Source organism: Toxorhynchites rutilus, chromosome 1 (genome assembly GCF_029784135.1).
Source record: "Toxorhynchites rutilus septentrionalis strain SRP chromosome 1, ASM2978413v1, whole genome shotgun sequence".
In the NCBI taxonomy this organism is placed as follows: domain Eukaryota; kingdom Metazoa; phylum Arthropoda; class Insecta; order Diptera; family Culicidae; genus Toxorhynchites; species Toxorhynchites rutilus.
Window position 1 is genome coordinate 89,985,762 of NC_073744.1, and position 19,523 is coordinate 90,005,284.

At 39.4% G+C, this 19,523-nt stretch overlaps 1 protein-coding gene across 8 annotated transcripts in view; it reads left to right on the plus strand.

Annotated features, from left to right (window-relative positions):
* Positions 1–19,523, plus strand: part of LOC129763178 (protein unc-13 homolog 4B) — a 126,432-nt gene that overhangs the window by 67,996 nt on the left and 38,913 nt on the right. The window contains exons 1-2 of one of the 8 annotated variants that reach the window (XM_055761997.1): positions 6,127–6,347; positions 6,492–6,612. The exons of 4 other annotated variants lie outside the window; for them this stretch is intronic. In XM_055761997.1, coding sequence (XP_055617972.1) covers positions 6,530–6,612 — 83 coding nt within the window. In that variant the 5' untranslated portion in view covers positions 6,127–6,347; positions 6,492–6,529. Of the gene's footprint in view, positions 1–6,114; positions 6,348–6,467; positions 6,613–19,523 lie in introns of those variants that run through there. 3 more of the 8 variants (XM_055761996.1, XM_055761995.1, XM_055761994.1) reach the window with 3 other exon arrangements.

Consider the following 19,523-nt stretch of genomic DNA (forward strand, 5'->3'; position numbering starts at 1 on the left):
AATTTCTAGAATGTAAGTTATATTTATATTTTGTGTTTGCTTGGTTGTACCGAATTTGTTGAAAATGAAAATTTGTTGTTTTCTCAACGATCAATCTTTGAACACAATATTGTGGAGACTCAGTGTTCAAACAATAAAAGCTATTATATACGCCAAACAAAAGTTTTATTGCCGGTTTTATTCACTGAATAAAATTCTTCAAAAAATATGACTCTTTGATTATACTTTTGGGCTCACCTGTCCCGTTTTCATTCCTAAACTATTTGGTCAGTCTACAGGTGGACCACTTACTCAGCAACACAGCATTCAATTCAGAAGTAACTCTGCAATATATTCAAGAATAAATCTATGCATCCCGTATCACGAATATTAAGTTCATATTAATTCCGCAGAGTAAATATGAGCGATATCGATGTCAATATCCATAACCGGAAAAAATCGCAATTTGTTTGCGTCTTTCTATCTGCGCTTATTTCCTTTGTGTTTTTCCGAAAAACTTCAAAATTCACATAAGAATTATCTCAAAAACTGCGGGACAGTTTCATAAAAAAATATTGTATCAATATTTAAAATATTCAATCAGGCAAAATCAGACAATGACGATTTATCTCTATATATAAAAATGGATTTCTGTCTGTCTGTCTGTCTGATTCTTATGGACTCGAAAACCACTGAACCGATCGACATGAAAATTGGTATGTAGGGGTTTTTGGGGCCGGGGAAGGTTTTCGTGATAGTTTGAGACCCCTCCCCCCTCTCTGAGGGGGGGCTGCCATACAAATGAAACAAAAATTTCTGCATTACTCGAGAATTAGTCTAGCAAATGAAACCATTTTAGGCATATGGAGGTTTTAGGGTGCAATCAATGTTTCTATGGTGGTTAGACTTTCCACCCCCTCTCTAAGGGGGGGCTGCCATACAAATTAAACACAAATTTCTGCATTACTCGAGAATTAGTCAAGCAAATGAAACCATTTTAGGCATATGGAGGTTTTAGGGTGCAATAAATGTTTCTATGGCGATTAGATACTCCACCCCCTTCTCTAAGGGGAAACTGCCATACAAATGAAAGACTAATTTCTGTATAACTCGAAATCTAATCAATCAAATGGAGCCAAATTTGGCATGCAAAGGTTTTAGAGGGCACGAAACGTTTCAATGGTGAAAAGACACTCCTCTCTTTGAGGGGAGGTGGGGGACTGCCATACAAATGAAGCATACATTTCTACATAATTCAAGAACTAATCAACCAAATCGAATCAAATTTGGCATGTGGGGGTTCTAGGGGGCAAGAAATGTTTCTAATGTGGTTCAACACTCCCCCCATATTACTTAGAAGGGGGGGGGGGGGGGGTTGTTTGCCATACAAATGAAACACAAATTTCTGCATATTTCGAGAATTAATCGAGAAAATAGAGCCAAATTTGGCATGTGAAGGTTTTAGGGGGCACGAAACGTTTCTATGATGGATACACTCCTTCCCCCTCTCTAAGGGAGACTGCCATACCAATGAAATACAAACTTCTGCATAACTCGAGAACTAATCAAGCACAATTTGGGATGTGAGGGTTTTTTGGTATGAGAATGGTTTCTATGATGGTATGACACCCCTCCCTCCTCTGGAATGGAGAGGGGGTCCCATAAAAATGTTACACATATTTCAACCAAAAATATTCCAATCAAACATGACAATTGAAAATTTTCGGAAAAGTCTGAAGGGAAAAGGGAAATTTCGGAAAATTGAATTTCCATATGTTCTATAATTACATAGTGACAAGCGTTGTTAGTCCATTTGATGTTTAAGCTAACGAAATATTTTTATCTTCTTCTTTTTATACCAATAAAAATGGATTGCCGAATATGTTGATAAGAGCAAAACTCGAGGAAGGAATTGTCCGATTTAGGGCTGTCTTTATTCTATCATATTTTCTGTATCAAACATTTATTTCATGTAACGGAGAAACATGTTATTTGCAAGTGATTGAAAAATCTTGAACGAGAATTGGTTAAAATTGAATAATCGGGAAAGTCCCCAACCATCAATAAGCTCAGAACAACTGCCAAATTCACATACTCATCATATCCTGGCAAATAAATTATGAAAAAATCAATTTGTGTTTTATTATTATTTTGGATATTATTTTAGAATGCATTGAACTGTATTTCGTAAACTCTTTTTTAAAAGGTTTAATGGTCCTGGTAAGCGCCGTGTTTTATGGAATGGTTCCAATTTAGAAAACTTAAAGGGTGTGTCACATCAAATTGCATCACGGAAAAAACGCTGTAGAAATTTAATTTTTAGGAATTATATCTTCAGCTTTCGTTTTAAAATCAGATAAGAGTGTATAGATCACGTTGGCCATGCTTTATTGTCATTTTTTCGTAAATTTGGAAAAATGTCGTCGAACGAAAAAGAGCGTCGTGAATTAATCCTGTGCACTCATTTCGAGAATCCGGAGTTGTCACAACGGGACATCGGTAAGATGCTGGGAATCGTCCAATCCACGGTCAGCAGAGTACTAAAACGATACTTCGAGAACCTAACCATCGACCGGAAGGTGAAGAACGGCAAAAATGGATGCTCCGTCAGTGAAAAAGATCACAAGCGCGTAGTTAAGCAATTTAGACGTGATCCGAGAAGTTCGGTCCGGGATGTCGCCAATAAGCTGAATTTGTCAAGTTCATTCGTCCAGCGGACCAAGCAGCGGGAGGGCCTGCGTACATACAAGGTTCAGAAGGCTCCTAACCGCGACGAAAGGCAAAACATGGTGGGGAAGACGCGAGCCCGGAAGCTGTACACCGAAATGCTGACGAAGCCGCATTTCCTGGTAATGGACGACGAAACCTACGTCAAAGCGGACTTTCGTCAGCTGCCGGGCCTGTTGTTATTCTCCGCAGAGGACAAATTCAGCGTTCCGGAGGAGATTCGCATACAGAAACTATCCAAGTTTGCCAAAAAGTACATGGTGTGGCAAGCGATCTGCTCTTGCGGAAAGCGGAGCGCCCCCTTCGTGACGACCGGCACGGTAAACGGACAGGTTTACCTTAAGGAGTGCCTACAGAAGCGCTTACTAGCCAACGGGGTCACCTTCGTGCCGCCCAACGCGCCGGAGCTTCGTCCAATAGAGAAATATTGGGCGATTATGAAGCAGGCCCTCCGGAAGAACCCAAAAGTTGTCAAATCGGAGGCGGACTTCAAGAGAAAATGGATTTCTGTTCAAAAAAACTACAACCTGACGTTGTACAGAACCTTATGGACGGGGTAAAGAGGAAGGTACGAGCATACGGGCTTGGGCTCAAAGTATGAAAAATGGGAAATGCCAAAAGTTGTTTAATAGTTTTTATTTTACTGTCTAAAATTTTCAAAAGGATCGGTCTACTGGGCGAATTTCTACAGCGTTTTTTCCGTGATGCAATTTGATGTGACACACCCTTTAGTACTCGTGGTTTGAAAAAAATCCCTTTTCGAACGCCCTCAATGCCGTCTTGTTCGGGATTTGCCACCAAAGCAATTTGTATATAGAATAAACTTTTTTCATCTGCTACCTGCTGCCGTTTTGCGATTGCGTTTGCCACTCGCCACTCGCTGCAACTGCCTGTTGTTGTCTTGATGTCCACCGAACCGAATGTGATCTGTTCTGAATGCGGATTTTCTTATCGTCGCGAGCAGCTTTGCCAGCCAACTCGATCACTTCGGCGGTCGAAACTATATAACGGCGGCAAGGTGGACTGGTGCACTGGCACTAACGCGCTCGGCCTAGCTACCCTTGCGGAACAATTGGCGAATACTCCTACGAGGAACTGTAGACGAACACGGTTCGGACGGGATTTTGCCTTTCCCATCACTTTTCCTCCTTCACCATGTCCAGACATGGCTGCTTGTGTTGGTTTGTTGATGTGATGTGATGCGAAACGATGTGGTGTACGGTTTGGATGAGAATGATCGCTATGGCAGCGGAGCAGGGATTTTTGAACTGACTGGCTGGCTCGAGAATTACGCATGTGTGAGACTGCGACCAATGTTTCGGGCTGCCATACAAATGAAACACAAATTTCTGCATTACTCTAGAATTAATCAAGAAAATAAAACCAAATTAGGCATATGGAGGTTTTAGGGTGCAATAAATATTTCTATGGTGGTTAGACACTCTACCCCCTTCTCTAAGAGGGGGCTGCCATACAAATGAAACACAAATTTCTGCATTGCTCGAGAATTAATCAAGCAAATGAAACCAAATTAGGCATATTGAGGTTTTAGGGTGCAATAAATGTTTCTATGGTGGTTAGATTCTAAAACACAAATTTCTGCATTACTCGAGAATTAATCAAGCAAATGAAACCATTTTAGGCATATGGAGGTTTTAGGGTGCAACTATTCAATCAAATGGAGCCAAATTTGGCATGCGAAGGTTTTAGAGGGCACGAAACGTCTCTATGGTGAATAGACACTCCTCCCCTCTCTTTGAGGGGAGATGGGGGACTGCCATACAAATGAAGCATACATTTCTACATAATTCAAGAACTAATCAACCAAATCGAATCAAATTTGGCATGTGGGGGTACGGGGGGGCAAGAAATGTTTCTAATGTGGTTCAACACTCCTCCCATATTACTTAGAAGGGGGGGGGGGTTGTTTGCCATACAAATGAAACACAAATTTCTGCATATTTCGAGAATTAATCGAGAAAATAGAGCCAAATTTGGCATGTGAAGGTTTTAGGGGGCACGAAACGTTTCTATCTATCATGGATACACTCCTCCCCTCTTTCTAAGGGGGACTGCCATACCAATGAAATACAAACTTCTGCATAACTCGAGAACTAATCAAGCACATTTTGGGATGTGAGGGTTTCTTGGTATGAGAATGGTTTCTATGATGGTATGACACCCCTCCCTCCTCTGGAATGGAGAGGGGGTCCCATAAAAATGTTACATATATTTCTACCAAAAATATTCCATTCAAACATGACAATTGAAAATTTTCGGAAAAGTCTGAAGGAAAAAGGGAAATTTCGGAAAATTGAATTTCCATATGTTCTATAATTACATAGTGACAAGCGTTGTTAGTCCATTTGATGTTTATGCTAACGAAATATTTTTATCTTCTTCTTTTTATACCAATAAAAATGGATTGCCGAATATGTTGATAAGAGCAAAACTCGAGGAAGGAATTGTCCGATTTAGGGCTGTCTTTATTCTAACATATTTTCTGTATCAAACATTTATTTCATGTAACGGAGAAACATGTTATTTGCAAGTGATTGAAAAATCTTGAACGAGAATTGTGTCAGAAAATAATCTGATGTTATAATGATGAGTTTTGGTAGTAGTACTAGGAATTTTATTGTAAAAGGAAAATTCAACGGAGTCGATTAGAAAATCAATCAATGAACAGTTCTGCGATTTGACCCATGAACTTTCGCTTAGTAAAAAACGTGAATGTTTGAAGGTATTGATAACAAAAAACAAATTTTGGGCGTGACGAAGTTGGCCGGGTCAGCTAGTACATACATAAATACACAGTGTTTTATGATAAGGAAAGCTTCTGATGGACTCAATCTTTCTAAATCATCTGACCTGAATACTTGCCATCTATCCCCGGCAGACGAGATGATCATTGTAGGCATAGAGAAAAATCAATTGTTATTATATGCCAGATTGTCTAACGATTAACGTGCCAGGAACATTATGAAATAGAAACCACACAGTGATAAATATAAATATGTGATTCATAGGCTGGGTGAGTTTTGCAAAGCGTTTTGTAAGTTATTGTATGCATATGAAGCGCTATATTCACTACACGGAAAGCACCGAAAGCAATTGATCCAAAACTGTGCGAGCTAGCTGTGTCTCCGAGGATTCCCAAAACTGATCATGGCTTTTCGTTCGTTCTCTCCATGGCTGGCATATATTTCTGTCTGAAGGGTCAGTATCGGGGATTTCTCTGCTAAGATGGTACGTTACTGAAGCCTAAATTGAAGTTGTGAGTTGTGATTGTGTATAATAATAGCATCTATTACCAGAACCCTTTTATTGCATTGATATCATGTCGGATATGATCTTCTCTCGTGAAAGTTCTCTATGGTGGTCCCGGCTTCAAAATGCATAAAATTAACGCGCTGTCGATATCATGGTTTGCGGGGATTTTTCTGTGCACCGAAATGCAGATGGATGGAATTTCAACTAAATCAGTTGCAATTTGTATTCAGCTGTGGTTGGTTCGATCAAAGTATGGAAGAGGTCGATTGTGAGTTGGCAGACTGGGAACTGATCGATTCTACTGATGAATGGGTCTGTTTGGATCTATATCTGGAGGATTTGCAAGCCTACTTAAAATTCCGGCGTCAGTAAGTAACTGTTTTATCTCTCTTTATTTTGATCGTGGTGTCAGCAATAAGCCAACCGAAATAGTTCAAGTGATATTTTCGAATTAAACAAATACACATCGGTTGAAAAAAAAATTTTAGAGGGTCTAAACCATGAATTTTTAGCGGGTTCGTGAAAAGCATTATCAGAAAAAACTGCAACGATGGATGAAGAAGCCATGTGGAGAGGAATGTACGATATAATACAAGAACAGAAGAAACAGCCTGTATCGGAACATCAATCAATGTAGGTCAACTTATTTTATTTATGTTTTTATGTTTATTTCACTCACCAATTGATCGATTCGTTTTGCCAACTATATTTGCTTGAAATAGTTTTCTTACTAATATATAAAAATATATTGTGAATTTAATAACTGAAGAATTGTCTAAACAAGTTAGGTGTTTTATGAAGATTGAACCAAATTTAATTTCAAAATTCATTTTTTTTACCATAGATTACAAGCGCAATGGAACCCATTTTAGGAACAAAATATTTTATATATTAGGTTACGTTGATGGCCATTGTTGTTCTTATACCGGATACGCCAACTGCCAAACTGTTGTGCTCATGTTTACTAGCTAGCAGCGGGTATGTTGACGTTTTCAGTCATCAGATTTCATAGGACCTTTTCTCAGGTTATGATTCCGATATCAAAATGACAACATAAAAATGTCGAGTGCGAGTATCCGGTGTCAGTAATATATTAACACGTTGAACCCCATGTTAGTCCCTAGGGACAAAACGGATCTGCAAGATTACTTCATGTCCTAGTCCCAGATCCAGTTTTGTCCCTAGGGACAAAACGGATCTGCAAGATTACTTCATGTCCCAGTCCTAGAATTTTTAATGAAAAATGAGCAAAGCTGTATTTATCCGTAACATAGTTTCCTCCTAGAGTAATACACTTGGTATAGTGAGTCTTCAACATTTAGATTTCCTTTCTGTAGTACGAAACGTCTAAGTCTTCGAAATACGCCAAAATACGAAATCTGCAGACTGCCTATTGGACTCAGGAGTGTGATAATGGAAATACGTTTCATCCATTGTCACGAAACGTCGTAAAGTCCACTCGATTACGCTTCAACAACGCCAAACCGGCTGTCATCAACGCGGATAGCTCTTTCATGTCCGAAATGTCGTGCAAAATGTGTCCTACTCTTTCTTTTGAAATAACCACGGCCTCAGCTAACTCGCGTAACTTCACTTTACGATTTTTCAAAACAAGTCGATGCACTTGTTTTACGATTTCTGAATTCGTAGCCTCTTTTGGCCTTCCAGGTTGAGGTGCATCTGCGGCGCTTGTACGGCCCATTTCCCATTCACTAAACCACCGATAAAAATGTCGTTTTTCAAGAAACTGGTGGAAAAAGCTGTATGAATTGGACTTTAATGACTCGTTTTTTTAGCTCGAAATAGGGCTGTAGGTGACTCTACCAGCTTGTAGGCGACATCTAAATTTCAAAAGCGCGCCTGGTGGTACGAGGGTGGTCTGATAAGTATTTACCCTCATCGTCCGATGGTGTCAGTCTCGCAACAGATATTACTTATCGTGTAGCCAAATCGGACTCGTTGTTTTGTTTTGACAGTTTGTAGAAGCGGGCGTTTACGCAGATTTTAGAAAAATGGAAAAAATGGAACTTCCGCCGTCACCACGGCCAAATTGGTCAAATTGCACTATGAACTGCTGCCCCATCCTCCGTATTCTCCAGATTTGGCCCCGTGCGACTTTTTTTTCCAAACTTGAAAAAGTCACTCGCCGGGCAGAAATTTGAGTCGAATGTGGAGGCCGCCACGGAGGCCTACTTTGCAGACCTCGAGAAAACGTATTTTTGAGATGGATTAAAGAATCGCTGGGTATCGAGCTAAAAGGAGACTATGTTGAAAAATAAATCACCACTTTTCCAAAAATTAGGTGTTTTTTGTAGGCTAAGTACAAATCGGACTGCCCTCGTATGTGGAAGTACTCTTTCTCCACTACACGCCTGCGTAGTTTGAAGGCGTTGCTTTCATTCAGTTTTTTTCTAATTGTGGAATTATAGCGTCGTTTTCTGGTGCTATATAAACGTGAACTAAACAACGCGCTGTTATTCACTTTAATTTTTAAATGCTGTATTCTACCGACCTTGCGACTATTATCATTTTTCCCTCTACTTAAGAGATACCTTAAGGGTAATCATTACATCTCGGACAATAAGGTGAAGGCAGCTATCGCGTCCTGGGTTCGAGAAAAGTTGAAAGATTTTTTCTATTGCGGTATGCAGAAACTTGTGAAAATTTCTAACTTCCACTTTCCACTTCCAAAATGTTTTTTAAATCTATCGTGACGCTTCGAATTTACGATGACTGTGCGAAGTCTATGACCACGAATGAAGTTGTATGCGGCGGTTTTTGCAAAGCAGCTTTCCATTATAAGTGCGTTTATCTGTCTGAAACTTTTTATAGAGACATTTGTGGAAACTCAGCTGCTCTGCAAAGGATGTAGTAATTTGATAAAGAACGCTCGCTTTAAACATGCCATGTCGTCGACAAATGCAGCCACACTTGAACTCAGGGTAACATCGGTTAATGCTGCGCACGAAGGCATTATCGAATCTCTTAAAACGAAAATCCGAGACAATATTTTAACTCAAAATCGGCCAGTTCCAGTAATCAGTGCGCCAACAACATCCAGCTAGCGTCGTCTACGCAATGCTTGTACGTCGTCGATTAAATCATCTGCTCTTTCACGTTATTTTCAATGCATTTGGCAATTTATCATCAAAATTTTCGAGGCATGCGTACTAAAACTAGCGAGTTCTATAGGAAAATGACGAGTTGTGACTACGGCATAATTGTTCTGACCGAAACGTGGTGGTGCCCAGACGTAGTAAACACTGAGCTTGCATCAAACTACTGCATTTTTCGTTTTGACCGCAATTCTAACACAAGCACTGTACAACGTGGCCGCGGTGTTTTGGTCGCTGTTAAATTCGATCTTCGTTGTAGTGCAGTTATGTTAACAAGCTGTACTCATCTCGAACAAATGGCCGTTTCTATTCGTCTTCCCGGGACAACTATTTACGTCTGCGGAATTTGCATACATCCGGCTCTCATCCTGATTTTTTTGAATCGCATGCAGCAACTGTTCAAGAGATTTGCGACCTGTCCTCAGTGACGACATCATTGATACACTTGGCTACTACAATCTACAATCGTCATGTTGTTTCGACGAAGACTGCAAAGTTACCTGCTAGGCAACGCCTCTACTGAATCAGAAATTGCATTTGCAGAATCAATGCTCACATTTGGACTTCATCAAATCAACTCAATTCGAAAAGCAAACGGACATATTCTTGACTTGGCGTTTGTGAGTAAATCTACCTATGAAGAGCTCACAGATCCACCATTTTCGCTTTTAAAAATTGACCCTTACCATCACCCGTTTGTTCTCCGGCTTGAAATCGTGACTGGGAATCAACATCCTATCGGTATAAGTAACGTTGATGACTTGGATTTCAAACGATGTGTCTGTACGATGTTCTTCGATGTGTGGGATGCTACACTCGGTGACGCATCCACGGACCAGACAATGCACTGTTCTACGAAAACACCTTGAGGCGCTTCACAGCGAATGTCAAGGAAGTGCGTTTCGAAGCTACACCAACCGCACCGAGTCGAATTTGATTTTTCGTCAAAGAAATTTCCTCAGACTTGCACTGTGGTCACGCGTATTCTAGAGCTTGCCCCTCGGAATACATTCAAGGCGTGTTATTTGGCTTAAGAAATCTCAACTAAGTATTAATGAATGACGCTAGTTAATGCATATGTTGAGACGGCAAAAGTTCCACAGGGAACGTTAACGCCATACAAGAAGAAGAAGTTGTCTTCGATTTGTGGTCCGGAAACATCGACTGTGCCCAGTTAATCAACGAGACACATTTCTACGCTCCCACCAGTCAGCTCCGCGGAAGACAACTATTGGCGATACGGTCACATAGAAAGTAATACGGGCAGAACTGTCCCTTGACCAGCTGTTTCTGTGCATTCAACGAAGTTGGGTGTCACTTCGATTTTAACGTGTCCTAATGTGTCTTCAAACGTAGTATTAAAAATATTAGGTAGTTTATAAGTTTTGTCATTCGGCGGGATCTGTCTAAGACGAAGTGAAGTAAATTAAATAAAAAATTAAATTCCCCAATTCAGATGTTCCACTACTATACAGAATCGTCTTACGCAGCGTACTTTTTTGAGGCAACGGAGTCCGAAACAAAAAAAAAGTTCTATAACTATGTCATTGTTGAAATTCGAACATATGCGCAGAAGGATTTTTTCCATCGAATTAATCGTTTATCACCTCCTGAGAGATTCTGGATAAATTTATTTTTCTCATGTGAGAAAGATACTTTCTGACTTTAAGGGGATGACGACCCAGTCGCAAAATTAATAATTTCGAGTTTCGAGGTACATCAGGATTTGGATGATCAACGGCAACCCCTTATAGCACTAAACTTCAACCTCGTTTTTCTCGAATTCATAATTGTGTTACTTAATCCGGTCTGACTGAACACCGACCATATACAGTGGAAAGAAATCCGAGACTGTATATAATCGAGTCCGCCCTGTATTTGTTTTAAATAGTTCGTCTTCTACAAACATGTGTGCACGACTTATCAGGCTACCCTCATATATTCAGACACAGGTGGAATTCACTGCCACCAAATCACGAAATTAGAGACCAATAAGCAACAAAGGAGCTCAAAATATGCACTCAATGGTGACGGTGGAAAAAAAGCGCCAGCATTTAGGTCCGAAGAACGATTCATACTATAAAATGAGTAAATAGAACTAAATTATAGCGTGTTAGAATCCTCGAGTGCACCAGAGTTCATACGATATGCGGCAATTTTATAGCAATATGAGTTTCGAAACTTTCGAAACTAGAATTTTTATGTTTCAAACTCAGAATGAGTTGGACGTGCTTGGGAATTCAAATATCATAAATAAATATCACTTTCCCCGACGAATATAATAGTACCTCTAGAAGAATTTCTAATCGTAAATCATTAAAGGAAATTAAGGCAGAGAATAAATGAAATAGGATTGAAAAAGCATGAATGGATGTTTTTCGCACATATATGTCGTTGCGGTCGTTGCACACAGCGTATACCTACAAATATCGCACTATAGGGTGCTTGCAGCGTGCATATGTAGGGGAGAGGGAGGCAAGTTGGCGACGTTAAGCTTTGGCGGGCTTGGAATTTTTTTTTTTCAATGTTGATGCTGATTCATATAGCCTGAAGTGTTTTCTATCATATTATCTATTGGAAAAAAACTAAAAAACTTGTCCACCCAAAAGCTTTGCACAAAAAGCGTCGAACTCGCCATCTTGCCTCCACGTGGAGGCAAGTTGGCGAATATGGTTTGGTCACCTAAAAATCAACAAAATGTAATAACAATTATTTATTTATTCTTGGTTGGAACAGTGGAAATGCCATTTTCATCAACACTGTAAATGTCACACGCAGGAAAACGATACTGAGCTCATATACCTTCCAAAGTTCGAAGAAATACGTCACAATTTTCTTTAATTGAACGCCATTAATCGAGCCGCTAAGGTGTTTTCTGGCTTTCTCAAAGATAGCTTATGAGCCTTCATAAACATTTCAACCCATGTCCGTCCAGCGCATGTTCCTTTGAAAGGGTGCTCTATGCCATTTTTAACCGCAAACGAATAGGCAATTCTTCGAAGCTGGACCTGAATGTGGCTTCAAAGCGGCCTTTATTGGACGACGTATCGACGTATCGACGTAAACGCAAATGCTGAATTGAAAATCTAACCTCCATGTCTGGATATTTTCGTCGATAGCGTCTCAAAGTTGGTTCTGGCACACCGAACTGTTTTGAAACACTCAGAACAGACAAACCTTATTCTATAGCTTTCATAACATTCTCCAAACTGGTGTCCGACCAATATTGGTCTCTTTTTCGCTCATAAGTTCTAACCATCTGCAATAAAAAACCAAAAATCCAAACCAACTTGCCCCCAAGCGACTTTTTCAATAAAGAAAAAATTAACTGAAAAAAATTGATGACTGAAACTCGCCGGAACCAAACAGATTATGTACAATAGAGTACCTTTATCATGTATAAAATTATTTTGAAATTTTAACTTTTCTCATAAGATGGATAATGAGATTTGAAAAAACGGAAAAAATAACAAAATCACGATTTTTCTCATTTTTATTTTCCACTTTCTTTGTGACAACAATTTCGGCAGAGTTAAGTGCGCTACACATACAACGTCCCGTCACCGTGAAGTCAACGTAAAGGAATGAAATGTCAAATATTCTTCCATGGAAATCGTATGGTGGCATTCACATATACCATCACCGGCAACTTTGACGTCGGCAAAATAAGTCCAAGAGAATAGTTGACGGGACGGTGACGGTGACGCTGTATGTGTAGCGCATTTTACCGAGTACAAAGTTTGGCCTTGTTATGATGCATCTTCAGTAAAAAGTAGGTTGCGCTGGCAATTTGGCAATTTATCATCAAAATTTTCGAGGCATGCGTACTAAAACTAGCGAGTTCTATAGGAAAATGACGAGTTGTGACTACGGCATAATTGTTCTGACCGAAACGTGGTGGTGCCCAGACGTAGTAAACACTGAGCTTGCATCAAACTACTGCATTTTTCGTTTTGACCGCAATTCTAACACAAGCACTATACAACGTGGCCGCGGTGTTTTGGTCGCTGTTAAATTCGATCTTCGTTGTAGTGCAGTTATGTTAACAAGCTGTACTCATCTCGAACAAATGGCCGTTTCTATTCGTCTTCCCGGGACAACTATTTACGTCTGCGGAATTTGCATACATCCGGCTCTCATCCTGATTTTTATGAATCACGCGCAGCAACTGTTCAAGAGATTTGCGACCTGTCCTCAGTGACGACATCATTGTTACACTTGGCTACTACAATCTACAATCGTCATGTTGTTTCGACGAAGACTGCAAAGTTACCTGCTAGGCAACTAGGAGGTTAAAAAAAATTGATGCCAAATGTCTTAAAACTGCATTACTCGTCAAGATTTACAGTTATCTCTTTTTTGTCAAAAAAAATTTTTTTAGCACTTGGTCGTTCTTTCGCCTGAAAAAGTGATTTTTGACAAAAAATTTTTTTTAGATAACCGTAAATCTCGACGTGTCATGCAGTTTTAAGACATTTGGCATCAAAATTTTTTTTAAAACACCGAAAAAACTCAAATTTTAACCGTCTGCGATGCCAGTAAATGAAGTTCGGATGAGATAATATTTTGCATAGGGTATATTATCGTGCAAATCAACATCTTGTAGCAAGTTCCGAATGAAAAATCGAGATAACTATTTTTAGTGACACCCAAAACCATACTTTTCGTTTTGTATTCCGAAAAGAAACTCCTAGAGTGCCGATTTTTGACAAAAAAAAATTATCGGCAATGCGGACGAAAATTAAACGTTTGTTTGTCTTCGATCCCGTGGCCGAGGGGTTAGCGTCTCACATTATCATGCCGGGGGTGCGGGTTCGATTCCCGTTCTGGCCGGAGGATTTTTCGTCAAAGAAATTTCCTCAGACTTGCACTGTGGTCACGCGTATTCTAGAGCTTGCCCCTCGGAATACATTCAAGGCGTGTTATTTGGCTTAAGAAATCTCAACTAAGTATTAATGAATGACGCTAGTTAATGCATATGTTGAGACGGCAAAAGTTCCACAGGGAACGTTAACGCCATACAAGAAGAAGAAGTTGTCTTCGATTTGTGGTCCGGAAACATCGACTGTGCCCAGTAATCAACGAGACACATTTCTACGCTCCCACCAGTCAGCTCCGCGGAAGACAACTATTGGCGATACGGTCACATAGAAAGTAATACGGGCAGAACTGTCCCTTGACCAGCTGTTTCTGTGCATTCAACGAAGTTGGGTGTCACTTCGATTTTAACGTGTCCTAATGTGTCTTCAAACGTAGTATTAAAAATATTAGGTAGTTTATAAGTTTTGTCATTCGGCGAGATCTGTCTAAGACGAAGTGAAGTAAATTAAATAAAAAATTAAATTCCCCAATTCAGATGTTCCACTACTATACAGAATCGTCTTACGCAGCGTACTTTTTTGAGGCAACGGAGTCCGAAACAAAAAAAACAGGAAGTGGGTTATATCTATGGTAAAACCGCAAGGGTGACGTAGGACTATCGTTGATTTAGAGATCATTTGTTTGAAGTTGAATCTGAATTCATTCTGAATGAATGAATATTTGGAGAACTTCGAAAACGAGAGCGTTACGTTGGAGCCACAAGGTTTTATGCATCCAATATTGGATACGGAAATATCCTACTGATGGGGAAGAATAATCTTCAGAAGCTATCCTGTTAATTGCGATTGATTGAAAAATCACAAAACCAAATGTATTTGGTCACACTGTTTCATGGATAGAAAACATTAAAATAAACTCTTTCACATGAATGTAATTTTAAATTCCCAGAGGAACTGGCAGATTACTTTCAGTAACGATTAGATATTACCACATTTTCCTCGATACTGGAAGACCACCAGTGGTTAATGCTAACTCGATAACCATCTGTTAATAGCACTTGATTGAAACATATTTGGTCACAGTGTTACATGGATAGAAAACATTCAATTAAACTCTTCCACATGAATATATTTTGAAAATTCCCAGAGGAACTGGCAGATTATTTTCAGTAACGATTAGTTATTTCCACATTTTCCTCGATACTGGAAGCCCACCAGTGGTTAATGCCAACTCGATAACCACCTGTTAATAGCACTTGATTGAAATATATTTGGTCACAGTGTTACATGGATAGAAAACATTCAATTAAACTCTTTCACATGAATATATTTTGAAAATTCCCAGAGGAACTGGCAGATTATTTTCCAGCAATGATTAGATCTTTCCGGAACTTTCCCGATGCTGAATGGCATCCTAACGGAAAGAGTTCTGCGCGTGTATGTGTCGATCCTTTGCCGTCCACCTCCTCCAGCACGTTAGGCAACGATGTTGTCTTGTCGATGTCCTCACGAAAAATGAATGTGTCTCACCACCAGAATATCGCTTAAGTATGCTTTTTGTGTGTGATTGAATCGAGAGAAGGTGTGGTTTACGATGGCAATTTGGAAGGCAAACTAGAGGGGAATGAACTCTCTGAACTCGGAACTTTCGGCGACTGAGCAATAATCGATTGCGGGCGCATACAATATTGGATACGGAAATATCCTACTGATGGGGAAGAATAATCTTCTGAAGCTATCCTGTTAATTGCGATTGATTGAAAAACCACAAAACCAAATGTATATGGTCACAGTGTTACATGGATAGAAAACATTCAATTAAACTCTTTCACATGAATATATTTTGAAAATTCCCAAAGGAACTGGCAGATTATTTTCAGTAACGATTAGTTATTTCCACATTTTCCTCGATACTGGAAGCCCACCAGTGGTTAATGCCAACTCGATAACCACCTGTTAATAGCACTTGATTGAAACATATTTGGTCACAGTGTAACATGGATAGAAAACATTCAATTATACTCTTTCACATGAATATATTTTGAAAATTCCCAAAGGAACTGGCAGATTATATTCAGTAACGATTAGATATTTCCACATTTTCCTCGATACTGGAAGCCCACCAGTGGTTAATGCCAACTCGATAACCACCTGTTAATAGCACTTGATTGAAACATATTTGGTCACAGTGTAACATGGATAGAAAACTTCAATTAAACTCTTTCACATGAATATATTTTGAAAATTCCCAAAGGAACTGCCAGATTATTTTCCAGCAATGATTAGATCTTTCCGGAACTTTCTCGATGCTGAATGGCATCCTAACGGAAAGAGTTCTGCGCGTGTATGTGTCGATCCTTCGCCGTCCACCTCCTCCAGCACGTTAGGCAACGATGTTGTCTTGTCGATGTCCTCACGAAAAATGAATGTGTCTCACCACCAGAATATCGCTTAAGTATGCTTTTTGTGTGTGATTGAATCGAGAGAAGGTGTGGTTTACGATGGCAATTTGGAAGGCAAACTAGAGGGGAATGAACTCTCTGAGCTTGGAACTTTCGGCGACTGAGCAATAATCGATTGCGGGCGCATACAATATTGGATACGGAAATATCCTACTGATGGGGAAGAATAATCTTCTGAAGCTATCCTGTTAATTGCGATTGATTGAAAAACCACAAAACCAAATGTATTTGGTCACAGTGTTACATGGATAGAAAACATTCAATTAAACTCTTTCACATGAATATATTTTGAAAATTCCCAAAGGAACTGGCAGATTATTTTCAGTAACGATTAGATATTTCCACATTTTCCTCGATACTGGAAGCCCACCAGTGGTTAATGCCAACTCGATAACCACCTGTTAATAGCACTTGATTGAAACATATTTGGTCACAGTGTTACATGGATAGAAAACATTCAATTAAACTCTTTCACATGAATATATTTTGAAAATTCCCAAAGGAACTGGCAGATTATTTTCAGTAATGATTAGATATTTCCACATTTTCCTCGATACTGGAAGCCCACCAGTGGTTAATGCCAACTCGATAACCACCTGTTAATAGCCGCGCGTGTATGTGTGTGTAGCGATGTCTTCCCAGGGAACCGTTTGTGGCATCACTCTCCTCCTGATAGATTCCCTTCTGGCCTAGGGTGCACAAACAGGCTCTTGGTGACACCGTTCATCCGCGCTTTCATAATAAATAAAGAGCTTCACCGCAACAGCGACAACATGCTCCAATCGCTGCGCCGCTCGCTTATATACCGATTGGTGATTTCAATAGCCTGTTTTGAAAGCAATTTTAAGACTATTGAAACAAGTTTTTGGATCAAAAAGTAACAAGTATATAACGCGTAGACATTTTATCTTTCGAATGAAGTGTTCATCATACCATTTCGTTCAGTTGTTTAGGAGCTATTAACGCTCAAAATCTCGGTCTCCGGCGTAACGCTTTCGTTTTCGAAACTTTGATTTTACACCCCGGTATAGAAATGAAAGACGTAGTCCTACGTCAAAAAAAGTTCTATAACTATGTCATTGTTGAAATTCGAACATATGCGCAGAAGGATTTTTTCCATCGAATTAATCGTTTATCACCTCCTGAGAGATTCTGGATAAATTTATTTTTCTCATGTGAGAAAGGTACTTTCTGACTTTAAGGGGATGACGACCCAGTCGCAAAATTAATAATTTCGAGTTTCGAGGTACATCAGGATTTGGATGATCAACGGCAACCCCTTATAGCACTAAACTTCAACCTCGTTTTTCTCGAATTCATAATTGTGTTACTTAATCCGGTCTGACTGAACATCGACCATATACAGTGGAAAGAAATCCGAGACTGTATATAATCGAGTCCGCCCTGTATTTGTTTTAAATAGTTCGTCTTCTACAAACATGTGTGCACGACTTATCAGGCTACCCTCATATATTCAGACACAGGTGGAATTCACTGCCACCAAATCAGGAAATTAGAGACCAATAAGCAACAAAGGAGCTCAAAATATGCACTCAATGGTGACGATGGAAAAAAAGCGCCAGCATTTAGGTCCGAAGAACGATTCATACTATAAAATGAGTAAATAGAACTAAATTATAGCGTGTTAGAATCCTCGAGTGCACCAGAGTTCATACGATATGCGGCAATTTTATAGCAATATGAGTTTCGAAACTTTCGAAACTAGAATTTTTATGTTTCAAACTCAGAATGAGTTGGACGTGCTTGGGAATTCAAATATCATAAATAAATATCACTTTCCCCGACGAATATAATAGTACCTCTAGAAGAATTTCTAATCGTAAATCATTAAAGGAAATTAAGGCAGAGAATAAATGAAATAGGATTGAAAAAGCATGAATGGATGTTTTTCGCGCATATATGTCGTTGCGGTCGTTGCACACAGCGTATACCTACAAATATCGCACTATAGGGTGCTTGCAGCGTGCATATGTAGGGGAGAGGGAGGCAAGTTGGCGACGTTAAGCTTTGGCGGGCTTGGAATTTATTTTTTTTCAATGTTGATGCTGATTCATATAGCCTGAAGTGTTTTCTATCATATTATCTATTGGAAAAAAACTAAAAAACTTGTCCACCCAAAAGCTTTGCACAAAAAGCGTCGAACTCGCCATCTTGCCTCCACGTGGAGGCAAGTTGGCGAATATGGTTTGGTCACCTAAAAATCAACAAAATGTAATAACAATTATTTATTTATTCTTGGTTGGAACAGTGGAAATGCCATTTTCATCAACACTGTAAATGTCACACGCAGGAAAACGATACTGAGCTCATATACCTTCCAAAGTTCGAAGAAATACGTCACAATTTTCTTTAATTGAACGCCATTAATCGAGCCGCTAAGGTATTTTCTGGCTTTCTCAAAGATAGCTTATGAGCCTTCATAAACATTTCAACCCATGTCCGTCCAGCGCATGTTCCTTTGAAAGGGTGCTCTATGCCATTTTTAACCGCAAACGAATAGGCAATTCTTCGAAGCTGGACCTGAATGTGGCTTCAAAGCGGCCTTTATTGGACGACGTATCGACGTATCGACGTAAACGCAAATGCTGAATTGAAAATCTAACCTCCATGTCTGGATATTTTCGTCGATAGCGTCTCAAAGTTGGTTCTGGCACACCGAACTGTTTTGAAACACCCAGAACAGACAAACCTTATTCTATAGCTTTCATAACATTCTCCAAACTGGTGTCCGACCAATATTGGTCTCTTTTTCGCTCATAAGTTCTAACCATCTGCAATAAAAAACCAAAAATCCAAACCAACTTGCCCCCAAGCGACTTTTTCAATAAAGAAAAAATTAACTGAAAAAAATTGATGATTGAAACTCGCCGGAACCAAACAGATTATGTACAATAGAGTACCTTTATCATGTATAAAATTATTTTGAAATTCTAACTTTTCTCATAAGATGGATAATGAGATTTGAAAAAACGGAAAAAATAACAAAATCACGATTTTTCTCATTTTTATTTTCCACTTTCTTTGTGACAACAATTTCGGCAGAGTTAAGTGCGCTACACATACAACGTCCCGTCACCGTGAAGTCAACGTAAAGGAATGAAATGTCAAATATTCTTCCATGGAAA